Source organism: Fopius arisanus, unplaced genomic scaffold, assembly GCF_000806365.1.
Source record: "Fopius arisanus strain USDA-PBARC FA_bdor unplaced genomic scaffold, ASM80636v1 scaffold00111, whole genome shotgun sequence".
NCBI classification, from domain to species: Eukaryota; Metazoa; Arthropoda; class Insecta; order Hymenoptera; family Braconidae; genus Fopius; species Fopius arisanus.
In genome coordinates, this window is record NW_011887850.1 from 223,248 (window position 1) to 242,110 (window position 18,863).

At 37.1% G+C, this 18,863-nt stretch overlaps 4 protein-coding genes across 10 annotated transcripts; 3 read left to right on the forward strand and 1 right to left on the reverse strand.

The window, feature by feature from the left end:
* Nucleotides 1–7: 7 nt before the first annotated feature.
* On the forward strand, nucleotides 8–4,629 carry fbl (pantothenate kinase 3 fbl). 7 transcript variants are annotated; one of them, XM_011313037.1, is made up of 10 exons: nucleotides 8–134; nucleotides 804–1,062; nucleotides 1,787–1,968; nucleotides 2,172–2,350; nucleotides 2,476–2,649; nucleotides 2,704–2,871; nucleotides 2,945–3,198; nucleotides 3,515–3,668; nucleotides 4,094–4,207; nucleotides 4,289–4,629. In XM_011313037.1, exons 3-10 carry the CDS (start codon nucleotides 1,845–1,847, stop codon nucleotides 4,346–4,348), a joined length of 1,227 nt encoding a protein of 408 aa, XP_011311339.1. In that variant the 5' UTR covers nucleotides 8–134; nucleotides 804–1,062; nucleotides 1,787–1,844; the 3' UTR covers nucleotides 4,349–4,629. The 7 variants fall into 7 exon arrangements, with proteins under 7 accessions (XP_011311339.1, XP_011311340.1, XP_011311338.1 ...); XM_011313038.1 differs by lacking the exon at nucleotides 8–134 and adding an exon at nucleotides 519–627 and having other exon boundaries at nucleotides 1,776–1,968; XM_011313036.1 differs by lacking the exon at nucleotides 8–134 and adding an exon at nucleotides 519–627.
* Nucleotides 4,630–4,896: 267 nt separating this feature from the next.
* On the forward strand, nucleotides 4,897–6,849 carry Gas8 (Growth arrest specific protein 8). The gene is made up of 6 exons (XM_011313035.1): nucleotides 4,897–5,028; nucleotides 5,107–5,324; nucleotides 5,383–5,644; nucleotides 5,713–5,973; nucleotides 6,033–6,200; nucleotides 6,370–6,849. The coding sequence occupies exons 1-6, from the start codon at nucleotides 5,026–5,028 to the stop codon at nucleotides 6,652–6,654; spliced, it is 1,197 nt and encodes a 398-aa protein (XP_011311337.1). The 5' UTR covers nucleotides 4,897–5,025; the 3' UTR covers nucleotides 6,655–6,849.
* Nucleotides 6,850–7,652: 803 nt separating this feature from the next.
* Nucleotides 7,653–12,175, forward strand: LOC105271470 (patatin-like phospholipase domain-containing protein 2). Its single transcript, XM_011313034.1, has 11 exons — nucleotides 7,653–7,857; nucleotides 7,949–8,194; nucleotides 9,084–9,196; nucleotides 9,265–9,384; nucleotides 9,481–9,753; nucleotides 9,861–10,037; nucleotides 10,105–10,280; nucleotides 10,382–10,539; nucleotides 10,651–10,741; nucleotides 10,838–11,121; nucleotides 11,198–12,175. Exons 2-11 carry the CDS (start codon nucleotides 8,035–8,037, stop codon nucleotides 11,434–11,436), a joined length of 1,791 nt encoding a protein of 596 aa, XP_011311336.1. The 5' UTR covers nucleotides 7,653–7,857; nucleotides 7,949–8,034; the 3' UTR covers nucleotides 11,437–12,175.
* Nucleotides 12,176–12,179: 4 nt separating this feature from the next.
* On the reverse strand, nucleotides 12,180–18,097 carry Spt20. Its single transcript, XM_011313044.1, has 9 exons — nucleotides 17,833–18,097; nucleotides 14,886–17,492; nucleotides 14,574–14,721; nucleotides 14,310–14,503; nucleotides 14,069–14,206; nucleotides 13,817–13,996; nucleotides 13,438–13,621; nucleotides 13,043–13,230; nucleotides 12,180–12,955 (listed from the first exon to the last, which is right to left on the reverse strand). Exons 2-9 carry the CDS (start codon nucleotides 17,382–17,384, stop codon nucleotides 12,827–12,829), a joined length of 3,660 nt encoding a protein of 1,219 aa, XP_011311346.1. The 5' UTR covers nucleotides 17,385–17,492; nucleotides 17,833–18,097; the 3' UTR covers nucleotides 12,180–12,826.
* Nucleotides 18,098–18,863: the final 766 nt, after the last annotated feature.

Sequence of the window (18,863 nt, forward strand, 5' to 3'; positions counted from 1 at the left end):
TATAATGGACTCACGTTTTATTCAATTGCCAGTAGTTCTCGGAAATTCTCGTGTGCAATTCGCAGAACTATCTGTGAAATACCGATAAATCGGCGAGGGGGGTTTATCTCTGAGAGAAAAATTCGAAAAAACAAGTAGGTTGATTAATATATAAAAATATTTTCTGTTTTCATGGCGCCCCGACAGAATTAATTCTCCACTCTTCAATATTTTTCGTGCATTGGAAAGATAAATCCAAGTCTTTTATGTCCAGCTGTTGGGTTTTTTACACTGCCTCTTTTTATCATTGAGAGATTATATAATATGCATTACATGGAATAAAATCATTAACAATCAACGAGGAAATTGGTAACGGACATGTCAATGCAATACGTTTAAATATTCATGAGTATCTAGAATTGGTACGTGTAAATATCGATAATTTAATACACGATTGTTCGAGGAATACGAATTAACAACTAAAAACATTTTTTTCAATGTAAAATTAAAAAGTACAAAGGTAATCGCATGCGCACATCAGTCACGTGGTCATGATCGCGCGATATTCTCCGTGTATACTTTTTTTTCTGATTGCGCATGCGGAAGATTTGCCTTACATTTATTCATTTCTACTCTCATTCACCAGCGGTAAATATAATTTGTTTATAAAGATTAATGATACGTGCATAAGTCATAGCATTAAAGACGTAACCGTGAACTCATTAATCCAAAAATAGAACCAATCGAGGAGTTGTCACCTCTCATAGTTGTCCATGAAAATCTTGTGCAATTTGAATTGTTGATCTTGATTATTATTTTTACAGATGAAACGGATAATGTAATATGTATTACTGCAAAAAGAAGAAACGAAGAGCGAAATACTGAAAGTATATCATCGTGTGTCGAGAATATAACCTCCATGCATCTATTGACTTGTGAAGATTCTTTGGGTGCTTTTGACATCGAGACAGTCACTGACACATTTTTGACACGTAGTCAGATATATTTTTGAAAAATCCATGCCAATTGTGGACTGAAAAATAAAGCATCAGATGCACGTCGTACGTTTACAGAGAAAAAATCGTAAGTCAAACTATTTAGCATAAGTAGAATAAATAACGGGAAACGGGGGAAAGCGTTATGGAAATGTGAAAAAACGATAGATTCATGGCTGATTCACAATTGTTCATCGATGATTATGAGGAGTAATTAGCAGCTAGTGCTATTGTCATGATAGCAGGCCCTGTAAATCGTAGCGACGAATCGTTAAGTATTCATTAAATAATCACTGAATAATCGCTTTGTAGAATGGTATATTTTAATGTTTCAGCCTGTCCAAGGCATATTTTATTGTAGTCATCCGTACAAAATGGTCGTAGTGAACTCGTGTGTAAAATTTTCCTCTATTCATCAATTGTCGAATAAAAATAGAGTGTTTCCTGGAAGTGTCAATAACAATTGGATGATCAATCGAGTCAACCGATGGTTGATGTGTTGATATTCCGTTCGCATTTGGTTGAGAAAATTTTTTATTCTCCATCTTCTATACGACATTGAACGTAACTTCCTGTTTCAAATATGAATAATTTAAGAGCGACCCTTGACACCAAACTATTTACCAAAGATCAACGGTACAATCGGCCCTGAAACAGAAGGAAATAACAGGAGAACGAAGAAATTAGAGAGCTGTATTTATTTCAACTTTAACACGTTCGGTTACAAATATTTTTTCTGGTCTGTGTGCGGGCTGTTCTGTCATGAATCGTGAAGTTTAAACAAAGTGGGAATATATTCAGTTTTATTACAGAAGGAAACAAGGATTATTGCACCTGAGAATGAAATAATGAGGAAATTGGGGTTGAACTATGAGTCCTCACAGTTGTAAACCTGATGTAGACAGTCTAGACGCAGTCATGGCAGCAAATGGCTATCCACCTTCTGCATCGCAATCCGATGATTTTCACTCACCACCCTGTGAGTCTGTGAACTGTATGTGTGCTTAGATTAGTTGAAGTATATTGCTTATCATTTATTAATTTTTTAATCCATTGGGTTTCGGTTATAGATCTCTAAGCAACTGCTTTCATCACTATCTTTCCCTTTTCAGTATCATTTTATGCTTTTATATTTGCACCCATCCAATGACACTTCTTAATTATTGATTTATCGTTTTATTTCCTTTCATTATGCAGCGATGCCCTGGTTTGGGATGGATATCGGTGGCTCTTTATGCAAATTGGTCTATTTTGAACCAAAAGATATTACGAGAGATGAGGCGGACGCTGAGCTTGAGACTTTGAAAAATATAAGAAGATATCTGACTAAAAATTCAGCTTATGGAAAAACCGGACATCGGGATACACATCTCCAGGTAGAAAATTCCCTGAATTTAAAAGAGTAATTGATGCCGCTTAAGCTGACACTCTGATTTAACACAAATTAATAAATAAATGTATAATTTATTTTGAATAAAAGTTATAATGTAATTTACTTCAGATGGACAGCATCGAAATTCGAGGAAGGAGGGGAACACTGCATTTTATCAGATTCCCAACCAGTGAAATGGGAAATTTTTTGGCACTTGCTAAATCAAAGGGGATGGCTAATCTGGTGACGACAGTCTGTGCCACAGGCGGTGGTGCTTTCAAGTTTGAAGAAAATTTCAAAAAAGTGAGTACTCGTGGGTGTGATAAGACAGAACTAGGGTAATTTAATGTTTTTCAGGAAGTCAATATGAGTCTCGCAAAATTTGATGAGCTCGATAGTCTGATACGAGGGATGCTTTATATCGAAATGACAAATCCTCGTGAGTGCTACTACTGGAGTCATCCAACTGAGGATGAACTCTGCCATAAAGTTCCATTCGACTTCTCCAAGCCTTATCCATTCTTGGTGAGGCTTTCGTCGTTATTAAATATTGACAATTATTTTTAATTGATTAAATTCATAATCCTTTCGCTTGTAGCTCGTTAATATAGGATCTGGAGTGAGCATTTTAGTAGTCTATGGTCCAAATAACTACAAAAGAATATCAGGAACGAGTTTGGGTGGTGGAACTTTTCTCGGGTTGTGTTGCCTTCTCACTGGCTGCAATAGCTTTGAGGAAGCTATTCAGCTCGCAACTGGAGGTGATAACACACGTGTTGATAAATTAGTTAAGGATATTTATGGCGGTGATTACGGACGTTTTGGTCTTCCCGGGGACTTGGTGGCCAGCAGGTAATCATTATCTTCGATCACATGCTTTCTACACCGTAGATTCCCATGCCTTCAATTTTTTCTTTCTTTTTCCTGCTTTCTACCTTTTTTCCCCTCTCAATCATTTACACTGAGAAAATAATGACTGCCTCTGAATTCACCCGTTGCAACTAAACCTGTGTAATTTTTTTTCTATTAAAATGTGAAACTCTTATGAAATGATAATTCGTAAATTGAATTGGCAGAATGAATTTTTTTCTTGATGTGCTCCTGCGAGAGAGGAAAATAAACACCTCCTTAGTTTTTCTTTTCTAACACTCAATCCCTGTATGTTAAGTCTTCTCCATGTGTGCAGTTTTGGTCAAATGAACTCGAAGGATCGCAGGAATGCCGTCAGCAAGGAAGATTTAGCACGAGCCACTCTGGTAACAATTACAAATAATATTGGATCGATCGCCCGCATGTGCGCACTCAATGAAAAAGTCGAGAGAGTAAGTCAGATTAAAAACAGCCGCGAAAAGGAAAAACTGTTCTCGTCAATTTTATCCAGAGATATTCACGATAGAATAGTCAATCAATTCAATTGTTGTTCAATTATCGAATTTTTTTGGGGCTTTCTATTCGATACGGGAATAGTTCAAATATGAGTGAATTTTATTTTTCGGCTTTGTTTTCCTCCGAATTCAATTCCTGAACGAATGAAATAACGGATTGTCTACATCTTGTAGCCCGAGGGTAATAGATTTGGGTAACCAAAAGATACACGAAAACAAAAATTGAGGAGAGGTGCGCCTATAACGAAATTCTATACTGTATTTTGAACAATTGGGGCATTGCGACTTGAACCGTTTTTTCTCATTGCTAGCGACTCAGTTTATGTGTTGTTTATTTATTTATGCACTATTTTCATGTGCAGGTGGTATTCGTTGGCAACTTTTTGAGAGTCAATCCCATATCCATGAAATTATTAGCTTATGCCATGGATTACTGGTCGAATGGCACTATGAAAGCACTATTTTTAGAACACGAGGTAATTATTTATTTGTACACAACGATAATATTTGGAAAAATAAATTATTAATACTGCATTCCATATTTTTGTTTGTTCAAGGGATATTTTGGTGCTGTAGGATGTCTTTTGCAATTCAATAATGAATGTAGTCAGATCTAATGGAATATTATTTTACAATAATTACGTTTAGCATTCCACTTTAATTTGTTAATTGAGTGTCCTCCGCGGTTTTTCAATGGCAGTTATTTATTTCCTGTTAATTTATCATATCTATTATAAATATGTCCACAAAAACTCTTACAAACAAAGAGCAGATGAAGATACAGAGTGAAACATTGCAGGTGAATGATTATTAGCATTGTGATATTTTACATTGAGGGCACAAAATATTAAGCGGTTTCACTGATAAAATAAAAATATTGAAATTGAGGAAAAAGAAATGACACTGTACTTGTACTAATTTCTTTGAACGTTAATTGTAATTCTGTTATGCTTATTAGAACATTTTTGCATGTTTTAAAATTTCATGGAGAGAAATAAAGTTTGTACACATGGTCCTTTTATTTATTGACTTTCTTACTCTGTAGTGTAGTCATCATCAATTAAATTACCTTAGCTCTTACGATTCGAGGTAATAATTCAAATATTATTTCATTCGGGTTGCATTGTTGCCTAGCAACAGTTGCAATACATAATTACTCCGCCCAACCATCTGTGATAACCTTTTCATTTTAACCCACGACTCCAGTGAATTTTATTAAAAAATTCAGTTTAAAATCTGAATCGGTTAAATAAATTATTTAGGTAAATAGCCGCGTGAGGGTAACAGTGCAAATATGGTAAGTTTAATAATCTGCTAAGAGCTGACGTTATGCTGTGAATTAAATTAATGAGTGTGATAAAAAAATTATTTTCAGGGACCAAAAAAAGCAAAGGGAAAGACAATGGACTCTGTAGACGGCGTTGATACATCGAAAATGAGTCGAGAACAGCTTGAGTTGTACTCTCATAAAATTCTGGAAGAAATGGAGAGAGAGCGGGAGGAACGAAATTTTTTTCAACTTGAAAGGGATAAATTGCGCACTTTTTGGGAAATCACGAGACATCAATTAGATGAGGCGAGAGCTGCTGTCAGGTACAGGGAATCGTGTACGAATTTTATTAACGTGGGGTAATTCCTTAAATTAATGCAGGAATAAGGAGAGGGAGAAGGAGGAGTTGACGGAGAAACATGAGGCGGAAATTAAATTGTATAAACAGAAAATCAAACACCTGATGTACGAACATGAGACCAATTTGTCGGAGACCAAAGCAGAGCACATGGTTGCTCTCAAAATTTCTCAGGATAATCATAATGATGAGGAGAAGCAACTCATAAAGGATAAAGGCGAATTGCGAAAGATCCAGAAGAATCAGGAACTTAATTGTATCAATCAGATTCGGGACATTAAGCTGGTGAGAGAGATTATGGAGTTATTTTGAGAGTGATATTGGGAATCGACTTTTTTATTTGACTTTCATAGAAAAATGCTGAGGAAACCAGTGCTTTGATGAAGAAATTTCAATGTGAAGCTATGGAACTTGAGAAAAAATATGAAGAAAAATTAATGACACAATACGAGTCATTAATTCTGAAGCATCGCATGGAGATAACGGAAGTGGAGGAAAGAAAGAATATGCAGATATCGAATTTAATTAAAGAGCATGAAAAGGCGTTTGCGAATATCAAGTCGTATTACAACGATATTACGTTGAATAATTTGTCACTCATGCAAAGTCTGAAGGTATTATTATTCATGGAAGCTATTGTATTGTTGTGTTTATTTATCATGATTTCTTGAAGGATCAAATGGAGGTAATGAAAAATCATGAAGAACGCATGAAGAAACAAGTTCGAGAATCGGTCACAGAGAATAAGAGATTATCAACGAGTTTGAAAGAATGTGAAGAACAAGTCGCAGATTTGACTCGACAGTTGACAAACTATGAGAAAGATAAATCGTGTTTAATAGTAAGTTGTAAGAGATAATGGGATGTTTGTCGCTATCTTATTTATTTCTCTCGTCTGATTGGAAAAAAATTGTCAGCACGCGTCGATTCGTTTTATATCTTCTCTGGTGAATTGTTTTTTTCATTTAACTTTTTTCTCTGATTTTCAATGACCTTTCCTGTTGATACAGAATACAAAAAGAAGACTCACTTCGATCTCTAAGGATTACGAGAACTTGAAATGGGAAAATGAAGTGCTGGAATTGAGATTTGAAAAGTGTCAAGGTGAACGCGACGAATTGCACTCGAGATTTGTCTCGTCGATTTTGGAACTTCAGCAGAAAACTAGTTTAAAAAATGTACTCCTGGAGAAGAAACTTGAGAAATTATCCGATTTAATGGAGCAGCGGGAAATCCAAATAAGTCAAGTGCTCGAAATTCCACTTTCCAACTCCGCTGTTATAACAGCGGAATAATTACAGAACATATTTTTATAAACTACCAATAAAATTATAAACCACTATCAATTGAAAATCATAATCCTTATCATCGATAAGAAATCAGAATTCCGGTACAAGTCAGGAATGTTTGAGAACCAGCGAGAAATCTCTAAAAATTCCTCCGTCTTAACATTCTTTCTCCAGATGTTTCCGCTACGTCCAAATGTTTCCAGAATTTCCCGCTACGTAATTACCTCATTACAAAAAAAATCCTGCCAGCTGTACGACAAAATAATAATCAAACAGAAGATCAAAAATCGAATAAAATTTTTAATACCCCTATCATAAAAATACTTCCCGTAGCCAAATTTTAATCCCTAAAAACATTTGATATTGAAATTTCCAGAAAAAAATACTAATGTAATTTAAAAAAGAATTCACTGACTCATCGTCACTTCAAAGAAAGTCAAAAGTTTCCATCAGCCCCTCCCCTGCATTCCATCGAAAAGAAATTCCAAAAACAACATATCTAGGTAAATATATTCATAAATCCCTAAAATCATTTGAATTTCCGTACAAGAATAAACCCTGAACACAATCTTTTCGCCACATTATCAGTAATCATTGTCTGCAGCCTTATCAAAATATCTCCATAATGATGGATGACGCGGATTTTGAAAGAAATTCAATAATCCCAACGGAACAACAGTTCATTATTCCCAACTGTTGAATTATCTCGATCGAGTGAATATTTCTCGTGAGTTCATATACATTAATAAATGAAAAAACCCATAACCTCTCTTATCAATAATAACAAGATGTAGAATATTTTTTTACGCACATGGCCATAACCGTTGGGAAAAAAATCTACCCACGTCAGAATAGTCGATAGCAAAACTATTATGCCACACAATCGGCAGTCATACTATTTTTTATTATGATTATTTAGCTTCACTGATACGATGTGGTACGATCGGAGAACCTTGAGTGGCTTTAGACGACTGAATTGTTAAATATCTCTCAGTGTGATTTTCAACGTCAATCGTTAACCATCGGACAGCGCTAGCTCTAATCATTCCAGTGTATTCATTTCCAATTTATCAGTTATTGCGTATCGACGATCGTGTAGATAGCATATAAACACGAGTTTATCATCGTAAATGTCATTAGTAATAATGCTATCATCGACGAGCCACTGAGCCCCTCGAACATCTGAGCAACTGTCAAAACGAAACCGAGGTTAGGATCGACAGGACAATTAAGATTACTCTACACATTCCACATTACGTCACAATAAATCTTCATTCAAGGGAAATTGTTCTATTTGCAGAATTACACTGGTGTTCTTCGACAAATCGTAAAATAAAACATTCGAAATACTCAAGGAGAAGAGCTCAAAGGAGCTACAGTACAATAATGAATCTATCATTTGCTGGCTGTGGATTCCTGGGGATTTATCATGTTGGTGTTGCTGTTTGTTTCAAAAAATATGCTCCACATCTGCTGTTAGATAAAATAAGTGGAGCTTCGGCTGGAGCTATGGCTGCCTGTTGTCTTCTTTGTGATTTACCCCTCGGTGAGTGAACTTGCTTGTTATTTATTCTTTGTTTACTCGCAATGAGTCATTGTAGTGTGTTTACTAAATTCTATTGGGATTATTTGCTCTCGTGATATGCACAAAGGAATTTTTCATTCTCTTGGATGAGTGATATGATGTACATATGTGGTAATGATGCATACAACGTCAAGTTATGTATTACATATTTGTGGTATTCATTAATCTCGGGGTGATAAGTGGGTCAAGCTTAGAAAGGGCCCAATAACTGACGAATCATCGTATTGATCAAAGTTCTTTGTTCTTTTGTGCTATTTGCGGATTTATTTTATTCAGATTGTCTTTGTCGGTTGGTCACCCCTGGATTATTCTCCTGATTACAGTCGATTCGATTTATTCACTCGAATATACAATTTGATACCAACAGGTTGATAAAAATATCTCTTTTGATTACTTATCGCTGATTTAGATAATTATAATGAACTCGAATATTTTTGCACGTGAATTCTTACATAAATCGTTAAAATCAAAGAAGAAATAATTAATTGATATGTAATTGTTAGTTGTTGAATTATTTATTGATTCACTTACACGACTCAATCAATAATTACTGCAGCATTAAGCGTTTAATTGAAATTCAATTGCTTTACAAGAGCGTTGAGCTATGGTATTTATAACTCTAGTTCACTCTTGACAAAGATAATTAATTGGAATTTCTTATCTCAATAGAGGGAGAATTGCATTATCGTAATTACATCGATTTTGAAATGAACTTGAATTGCTGCTTGTAATTTCTGATAGCAGCGATTATTTATGACTTTCTTTAATTATTGAAAGAAATATAATGAATTACACGCCTCAGGGCTTGCAATTCCCACGTATTCAGCATGAGATTTATTTTCTCTTTCAGGAACATTCACGAGTGATCTTCTGAAATTAGCCAAAGAAGCGAGAAAGAAAGCACTTGGGCCCTTCAGTCCCTCATTCAATGTGCAAACTATTTTACTGGAGAGTATGCAAAAGGTAAAATTCACCTAGAGTCAATCATTCAGTCTTCAAACGAATGCAATAAATATTAAAATGAATTTCAGTATCTCCCAAATGATGCACATATCCGAGTCAGTGGGAAATTACACGTCTCCCTGACACGAGTTTATGACGGAAAAAATGTGATCGTGTCGCAATTTAATTCACGCGAGGATTTATTACAGGTAATATTTTCCAATGAAATTTTTCAATTGTTGAATGATAATTGAATTAATTTAATTACAATCAATGAGAGGAAGTAATGGTTTTTGCTGTTTCAGGCTTTGCTCGCTAGTTCATTTGTTCCACTGTTTTCGGGACTTTTACCCCCGAGATTCCGCGGAATTCGCTATATGGATGGGGGTTTCAGCGATAATTTACCGACATTGGACGAAAATACGATAACAATTAGCCCTTTCTGTGGTGAAAGCGATATTTGTCCACGAGACATTTCGTCTCAGTTGTTTCATGTTAATTTATCAAATACCAGCATCGAATTATCTCGGCAGAATATTTACAGATTTGCGAGAATACTCTTCCCTCCAAATCCAGAGGTGAATGATATTTCAAATTCAAATGACTAATTTCAAAAATTGCTTTTCAATTTCTTTATTCATCGAATTCGTGTGAAATTAAATTTATTCTGACTTTTTTTTTGCAGATACTCTCGAATATGTGTAAACAAGGATTCGATGACGCCCTCCGATTTTTGCAGAGAAATAACTTGATCAATTGTACGCGCTGTCTAGCTGTTCAGTCGACTTTTGTAGTTTCAGAAACCCTTGACGATAATGTGGAATACGACCCCGAGTGTAAAGAGTGTAAAATTCACCGTCAGGTGAGTCAACGAACATGACTCCCCCATGCATATATTTTTTTATTTTAAGCATTGATTTTGTTAATAGGAAGCACTAGTAGCCAATTTACCCGAGACAGTCATGACTATATTCCAAGATGCTATTGATTCGGCGAATAAAGGCATTATGAATTGGTTATTTAAGCACAAAAGCATCAAATTGCTGTCATTCCTCAGTCTTCCTTACACTCTGCCTTTAGATGTCGTCTGTGCAACTCTCAATAAGTATGAATGCATTTTTTAATTTTTGATCTACTAAAATTATCTTTATTTAAATCTTTTATTAACTTATAAAGCTGATTTTAATAAATTTAATAATTTTTCAGAATTATGATTAATCGCCCGAAATTGCACAGTGAATTGATGGAAATAACAAAATATTTGGCGGAACAGATATTTTTGATTATTTCAAAAATGAATATTTATAATGTCAGAATTCCAGAAACGATTGGCTACCAATGGACGATAGCAGATTATGATTCCTGTGAGTATAATGGCAGTCATGGAACATTAAAAAATGTTTTAGTACTGATGACTTTAATTAAAAATTTCTTTCCATTTCGTACAAATATTCTCAATTGCCCTCATTTTACAGCGATTCATGGGAAAAAATCCGTAGATGATTCAAATGAATCAGACGTAAAACAAGACACAGATCTCAATTTGGTTCTGCAGTATGATGACATGTAAGAAATTCAAAGACAAGATTTAAAGGACTATCATTATTCTCATTTATTTCCATACAAACGAGGATCAATTTTTAAATTTCATTTCACCTTCAGGTTGTGGCAGCAGAATCTTCACAAATCAAGTTGCATAATAAACATGAACGAATTTCCATCAATTGACGAGCCCTTCGATAATATCCTGCAAGTGACATCCGACCAAGAAGCACTAATGGCTTATTACTACATGGATGAGAATAAAAAAATCCAGAGGACAGAGATTTTTGACATCCCAGAGAAATCAGTCACCGACGCAACTATTTCGAGCAAACAACGACCGACTTACGACGAGATTCCCTGGGATGAGCCTGCATGGCTCACAAAACACAGCCTTATCGATGGTGAGTGAGTATCGACAATTGACAAAGTAATTAATTTTTTAATTACTCCCTCGTAACAATTAACTATTCACAACAGTTGATTACTTCAACAACGAGGTATTAACGTCAAACGCACACTCGTGTCATCCCCACGAGGAGGAAGAAAATCCAGAAACTAGTCTTGACACCGTCTCCGAGGCCTCCATAGACGAAACCACAGTTTTTTCGGATCCAGAGAGCGAGTGGACACCGTCTCTTCCAGCAATTGCAGCCGCCACTTCAAGTACCTGTTCTACATCGGATTCCAGACCCGAAGTTGATCAACCGACTCAGTGAATTCCCCTATTCATTGAGATCGTTAAAATAACGAGAAAAATCAGAGTGTCAGTCAGGGGAGGACGATATTAACGACCCCGGAAAAACCGAAAGTATTCTCTTACTGAATTAGCACGATACGGTTGCAAGAAAATATCAACTCATGGAAAAATGGATTTCGAGAGACGTATCTTCAAATATATAACGTATATTTAATACTGGTGCAAATACACACTGGAGAATATATTTTGAAAAGTATAGAATTGGCCCAAAGCATAGATTTTTCTGCGTGGGACAGCACGTCGACTCGGATCTTTACTTTGCATGCAGCTGGATCTGAATGCTGGCGTGACGGTACTGATGAAAAAATGGCCATGATAAATGAATAACTCCAACGATAAATAACGAATAACGCACATATTTCAAGTATTGCACTGAAATACTGGATTCCTCGATTTTCAACTGCTCTATTTTTGATGTACACGATAATGACGAATAATATCTGTAATTCTTGTAACATAGAATGCAAGAGCAATGATTGATGAGAGAGTCATTGCACTTCAATTGTCTACTCATCTACATTAGTTTTTCAAGAGGACAGGGGAATACCTCGGACGACTTGTTCACAATAATTCATGACACATTTTATCGAGAACAGCTGTCGATGTCATGACGTTTGAATAAGATGAACAAAATGAAATGAGGCTTTATATTTGTGATACTACAATAATGATAATAAAAGTCTTTATATTTATAATGATTTATTCATCTTTAATTTCTTGTCATTTAATCTTTCATATAAAACGAATCATTAATATATAATATATAATAATTATAGAATATCGTAAGTACGTACGATATGGTGGTGGATGCGTACAATAATTTAAACTTTCCGTTGCAGATCTAATAGTAATGCTCTCTATTCTACAATATAATACTCGCAATTCCGTCTGTTTTGTTCTTTTCGTTATATATTTGGTGAGGGGACATCCCGAACGAGCGAGGCTTTCCCACTAATTTTGTAATTGAGATGGGTTCAGAGAAAGACGGATTATCATCGTCATGAGGTTAATAGTGAAGTGAGTGAATTGTCTGTGTCAATTTTATTCTGGAGCCAGTTCAGTTGTTGATTCAGGATCACAGGGAGTTGGTGAGATATTTTTAGGGAGATTTTTTATCTTCCGGGGCGAAAAATCGAGATCAAGGGAGTGGAACTCTCTCATAGATCCTGACGTACTCAACAGAAACTTGACTAGAAGCTTTTAGGAGCTGTTTGAAACTACTGACTTGAATTTCCCTCTCAATTCACTACTGACATCGTGAGATGTAAAAGGAGAGATGTTTTGCAGCATGATTGAAATGATAATTAACCATGTTCCGGAGGCAAGAGAATAAAGGAACTTTAGGAAGCTCACAGAGACTCGTCAGCAGACGGAGGTACAGTCCCTCTGGGTTGAATTTGACTTCGATTCGGTGAATTACTAGCAGCAACTGCTGTTGCTTTTTGTTGAGCAACCAAGCACTGCTGGAGTTGCTGGAGCTGGAGAACAGATATAACCCTGGTATAAGAATCTTTGGGCGATGATTTTGGGTAGGAGACGACGAATGGAATAAAGTTGAAAATTACCTGTTGCTGTGATAAGCTGGTCACACCTATCCCCTGAGTCTGGGAAGCAATTTGACCAGTTGCACTGGCTCTTGCGTGCAATGATTTCGTCAAAAGAGCATGTTTGTTTCCAGGTACTGTTTGGGAAGACGGTGTTGCTTGAATAGCCTGATTCGCTTGCGTTGCCATGAGTAGAGGCTTCGTTGTAGCTTCAGAAAACAGAAAAATTAATTAATTAATTAATTTTATCAAACAAATTTTCACAGTGGCATTGACGGTAAAACTCTTCAAGTCAATTTACACTCCACGAAGAGAAATTCGCATAAACTTAATATTGGGAGACCAGGTCGTGCAGTAGTCGACTTGAAAAGTTTCATCAATTAAACACTGATTTGATTACTAGTTCGAAGGCTTACCCATTATCGGCGTTAACACTTGTTTATTACCCGACAAGATGAGTTGACTTGCGGTAACTGTTTTGGCTACGGTGACGAGCTGATTAGGGAGAACAGCGGAGGTGACTTGATTCGGTTGTGCTTTTCGAGTTATTTGATTGAGACGTGGCCGATGGGAACCCACTAGCTGTATCGCCTGTCCACTCTGCAATATTAACGTCCAATTATTTTATAAACTATAATATTCTAATAATAAAACTATAATTATTATTTTGTATATCAGCTAAATTGTTTTCAACACAAAAAATCGACTGGGGATTTAATATAACTAATTCAATTTGAAGTTGTGATAAAGGAATGTATAAATTGACCGAGAATTGTACACATATGGAATAATTACCTGAGATAAAGCCACCGTATTTGTATTTCGTATATTTTGAGTTTGCTGGGTCAAACCCTTGACACCTGAAGGTATGATCTGAGCAATTGGCAGGGATAAATGAGTATTCGCAGGATTAGCTATTACCACCGTTGGAGTTGTGCCAGCAACTGCGGTCGTCACAACTGTTGCGTTAATCATCTGTGACGATAATGACGACGAGGATTAATTAAAAAACTAAATGATATGTAAGTGGTTTGGAAAAAATCTTACGCTCGAGACAGTTGTGCAGATATTGCTCCCAGATGAAATGGGCAACGATACAATTACTCCTGTGGGAGTGACTGAGGCTGTTGCAGCAGATACATTCAATGGCATTGTAATAGACTGGGATAATCCAGGGAACGATACCTAGAATTATTCAATAAATTTAGAAAATTGACAAAAAAAATACTGATTTTTTTCGTGATCTGTTACGTATCTTCCAGCGAGACATCGAAATTAAAAAATTCACCTGGACATTTTGGAGACCATTTATGGAGCCGGGTAAATTAGTAAGATTAACTCCCTGGAGACTGACATTTGTGGGTGAGGGGCTTGGCATGGGGCTAGCTGGTTGACTGCCATGATTCGAGGAGGCTGTTAACCTCTCTAAAAGAGTCGAAGCTGTATTGATACCAGGAATGGGATTATCCGCCGACGGAGTGCCTGAAAATTGTCATTTCAAAATTATGCAAGTCATTGATTATGGAGATCGAAGCAACGGATGGGTAATCACCAGCTAGAAGAGCAGAAAGCCCTGGCATCGAGAGTCCGAGGGTGGAAGTACTGTCCTGCACCCTGGCTAATCGCACCGCTGTCGCCTTGACTGATTGCTGCTTACCAGTCAATTGACTCGTCAAGGCCGAACCGAAACTCACTCGAACCTGAGAATAGAATGAAAATTAACATATTAACATTGACTGTCAAAATCGAGAAACCAGCGATGAATAATCACAAAAGAGTGAGAGTTACTGTTTTATTTTTCTACTGATTCTTCTTTGAATTTATTATATATTAAAATCATGAATGATAAGTAGAATGAATTTACCTGGCCTGTTGTATTGGGAACAGTTATAACATTTCCATGGCCAATGACTCTCGGTGGAATGGAGGCATTGAGGGAAATCCGTCGAGTCCCTTGATTCTTCTGTTGAAGTGAATTAGCAGGACTACTGTTCAAGAGACTTAGAATGGCGGCATTATTAGTTTTGGTTGATGCTGTTTGTGCTTGCTGTTGCGTTTGAGTTGGCGACTGATTTTGCGAGGGCACTTGTATCTGAGTTTGGGATTGCGAGGGTGTCTGTGATTGGGATTGACTGGCACTGCTCAACGCTGCAGCAGCTGCATTGGCAGCAGCCTGCTGCTGAAATTGCTGTGCCGAATTCATAAGTGATGTTACTAGAGCACTGATCGCTGGATTTGTCGAGTGTTTTTTGAATGTTATTTCCGGCTGACTGGCCGACTCCGAGGTAATTGTATTTTGAGCTGTCGCTTGAAGTTGGGCTTGGAGAACAGGTACATTAGTAGACTGAGAGACATTATTAACAGCTGGGGTACAGGATTTTTGTTGAAAAACGAGAATACCAGGGGTATTGATGGAATTCATAGGAGCCGAATCGGTGGGTAGTGATGTGAGACACTGGGATGTGACAGAACCACTTGAAATTGATGGAGCGGGTGGTGGTGCAGTAGTGGCACAAGTGGCATCAATTTGCGCTGCTGCTGCTGCTGCTGCTGCTGCACCTAGAGCACTTGCTAGACCATTGGGAAGTGACTGAACAATCGGCTCAGATTTAATAGTTTGCAGTTGTGATGGTAGCGATTGATTAATTCCCTCGCCTTGGCAATTTGCTGGCACTCTCTCTTGCGTGAGAGGGGGCTTTGTTATCGTAGGAGCATTGTTAATTGCTATCTGAGTCTGGGCTCTAGAGAGTATTTGCTGCTGGAATTGTTGAGCAATTGCCAATTGCTGTGCCTGCTGCTGTTGGGCCCTCTGCATTCCAGGTGTGCACGTCACTCTAGGTGCCTGACCTGGCACAACGTGTTTTATCCTAACGTTTTTTCTACCCTCTTCTGTGAATATCTCAGTGAACTGCTGCATATAATGATTCGCTTGGACTCTAGTGCCCAGGGTAAATCTACATGACGAGCCATTTCTCTCGCCCTCACGGTAATCCCGATCGACGTACAACTCCCCCAAATATTCGGAATTCGATGGCCTCTGGAGGATAGATAATTTAATATGATAAATGCGCCCCTGGCCACGCTCAGTCTCAAGTATATATTCCTCAATTAATTGGGCCAGGCAGTCTTTAGTTTCCCGAGGTCTCTCATATGCTTTAGCATAATTCAGAACATCAACTGGTGTATTTGGAGGTAAAAGTGGGGGATTCTGCAGTGAAGGGGGTGGGCAGGCAGTGATTACCGACGAAGATTGTCCTGGTCCTCCTTGGCCTCCTTGAATCCTCTTGGCACGTACTCGCTCCTGGAGCTGTTGAATCGTAACATATCCATTTCCACTGCACGTCTTATTACTGCTACTACTATTGTGATTCATTGTATTTCTACTACTGTTATCGTCACTGCTATTGCTACTACCCTTGTAACTATTCGAGATGCTGTTCTCACCGATACTATCGATAACCGAATCACCACTTGAGTTGAATTCCGATACTTGCAATAATTGTTCGAGTTTTCGTTTTCTATTGACTGTCACTTGAGAATATTTCTTGGCCTGACGCACAAGCTGGGTATCAGTGAGCAGAGAACGATTGTGACGAAGACGTGTCGATGCAAGTGCACCAACTGGATTTGGATCTAGACAAAGTGGGCCCTGGGTTGCTGCTATTAAACGTGACTCTAGGATAAGGCGTTCCTCGTGACTCCATTCACCATCGTTCGTTAATGTGGATACATCAGACAAAACGCTCTGAGTTGTTGGTTTCAGGAGGACATGGTAAATTTCAGCTCGATTGTGACAGAAACCTTTACGATAATCTCGTACTTCGGCTATTATGCAACCATCATAGAATAAATGGGAGTGATTTCGCTCGAGCTGTTCAGCAAGAACTGCAGGTAACTGACCATTATCAATGCACGATAAAAATTCACCCTGTTCATATCCCATCAGTTGGGTCTCAGCGACGAATGAACTCTTGTCAAGTTTGCTGGCATTTTTCGTGAGTTTATCGTTATTTCTGATACCCAGGGAGTAACCCTTATTGCCAGCGTAAAGATTTACGATTAATGTGTGAAATCCCTCACGCTCTACCAGTCGTCCTAGCAAATCACACTCGTTCTCTAGATTACTCAGAACTGAGTCGGGTGTGGCATGGGGGGCTTTTCTCAGTTCTTCAAGGTATAATCTAGTTAGTTTAGATTGAATGCTATGAGAGTGTCCATTCACCGTGAGACCCTGGCTCAATGGTGACTCCTGGGGCTCGCCATCCCTCCAATCCATCGTCACAGACAGCACTCGATTTATCATGTTCTGAGCCTTCACACAAGCCTCGTCTATCCCCGACGAACCATTTTCTGTACTAATCATTTTTCTACTAGTCTTCCCGCTTTCTCTTTTTGCTTCTCAATGGGGCAGGACTATCAGGTAATATCATAGTTTCAAAGGCAGAAGTTATTACACTTTGTGTACCCACACCTGCAATAAGAGTTATTACTTATTATTATTACTTCTTGGGGTGTTATTTAACGAATTTTTAGGGTTTAGTCATGGAAATAAATTATTTGTGGAGTGGCTCGGATGGTCAGTACTTTTCAAAACATAACCTTCACGATTGGAGGTTATGTTTTGGAAAGCATTAGCTTTGGCACTCTGGGCTATTTTATTGTTTTTGAAACTGGAGAAGAGTGGATTGTTGATTGCCAACAGCGGATTTGTTACTAATTATACGGTTAATCATGGGGAGAGCACTCTTGGGTGTGCAATGGGACATGTCATGTAGGAGATGATTGGGATAATTTTGCAGATAAGTACTCACCCAAATTTTGTTCTTTTCTCTCATCATATTGGAAATTTAATGAAAAACGTGAGGAATTGAAAATATCCTTCTCGCCATGGTGACACACGTTAATCGAACATTAATGTCAGTTCACATCACGTACTGGTGCATACAATAATTAAACACGATCGTTTGTACATATTCGTGAATTTATGTCAGAGTTGTGTCAAATAAATATTACATTATAATAATACAACGTACGTGTGATGTCTGCTAATAGAATACATGTATGCATGAATACTAAAGTCGTGTACCGCAATGTTGCGACCAGCTGCGACGTACATCCATCAGCTGCATTTCCACCAATCGAATGAATTCCTGCGACAGGTAATCTACAATTGGTAATTTTGTTGTTATTCTTCATATTTTCCTAGCCCAGACTAAAAAAAATATTTTTGTGATCCTATGTAATTAGATTTAAATAGCAAATTTTTTTTTGTAAATGGCTAATCAATGGAAATATCGTTTAAAAACTGAATATTTGAAAATCAAAAAAATATCCAGTGAAATTGAAAAATTCAACATTTTTGAAAACGAAACGTTTTCAAAATATATACTCCTAATAAACACCAATTTTTATAATAACACGTTATCTAATTGGTAACGTGCTTGCCTGCTACGCAGTCGACCAGGGTTTGATCCTGCCGTCATTCATTTTTTTTTTAAATAATTTCAATTTTATCTTTTTTTAATTGGCTAATCAATCTAAATATCGTTTAAACACTGAATTTTTGAAAAGCGGAAAGATATCCAGTGAAATTGAAAATTTCGACATTTTTGAAATCGAAACATTTGAAAATATGTACTACTAATAAAAATTTATTTTTATAATAACACCTTGTCTAATTGGTAACGTGCTTGCCTACCACGCAGACGGCCAGGGTTCGATCCTGCCATCATTCATTTTTTTTTTTTTTAAATAATTCCAATTTTTTCTTTCGGTAGGTATTCACTGCAATTGAAAAATTCGAAATTTTTGAAAAAGTATCAGGGTAACATGAACATCGAGG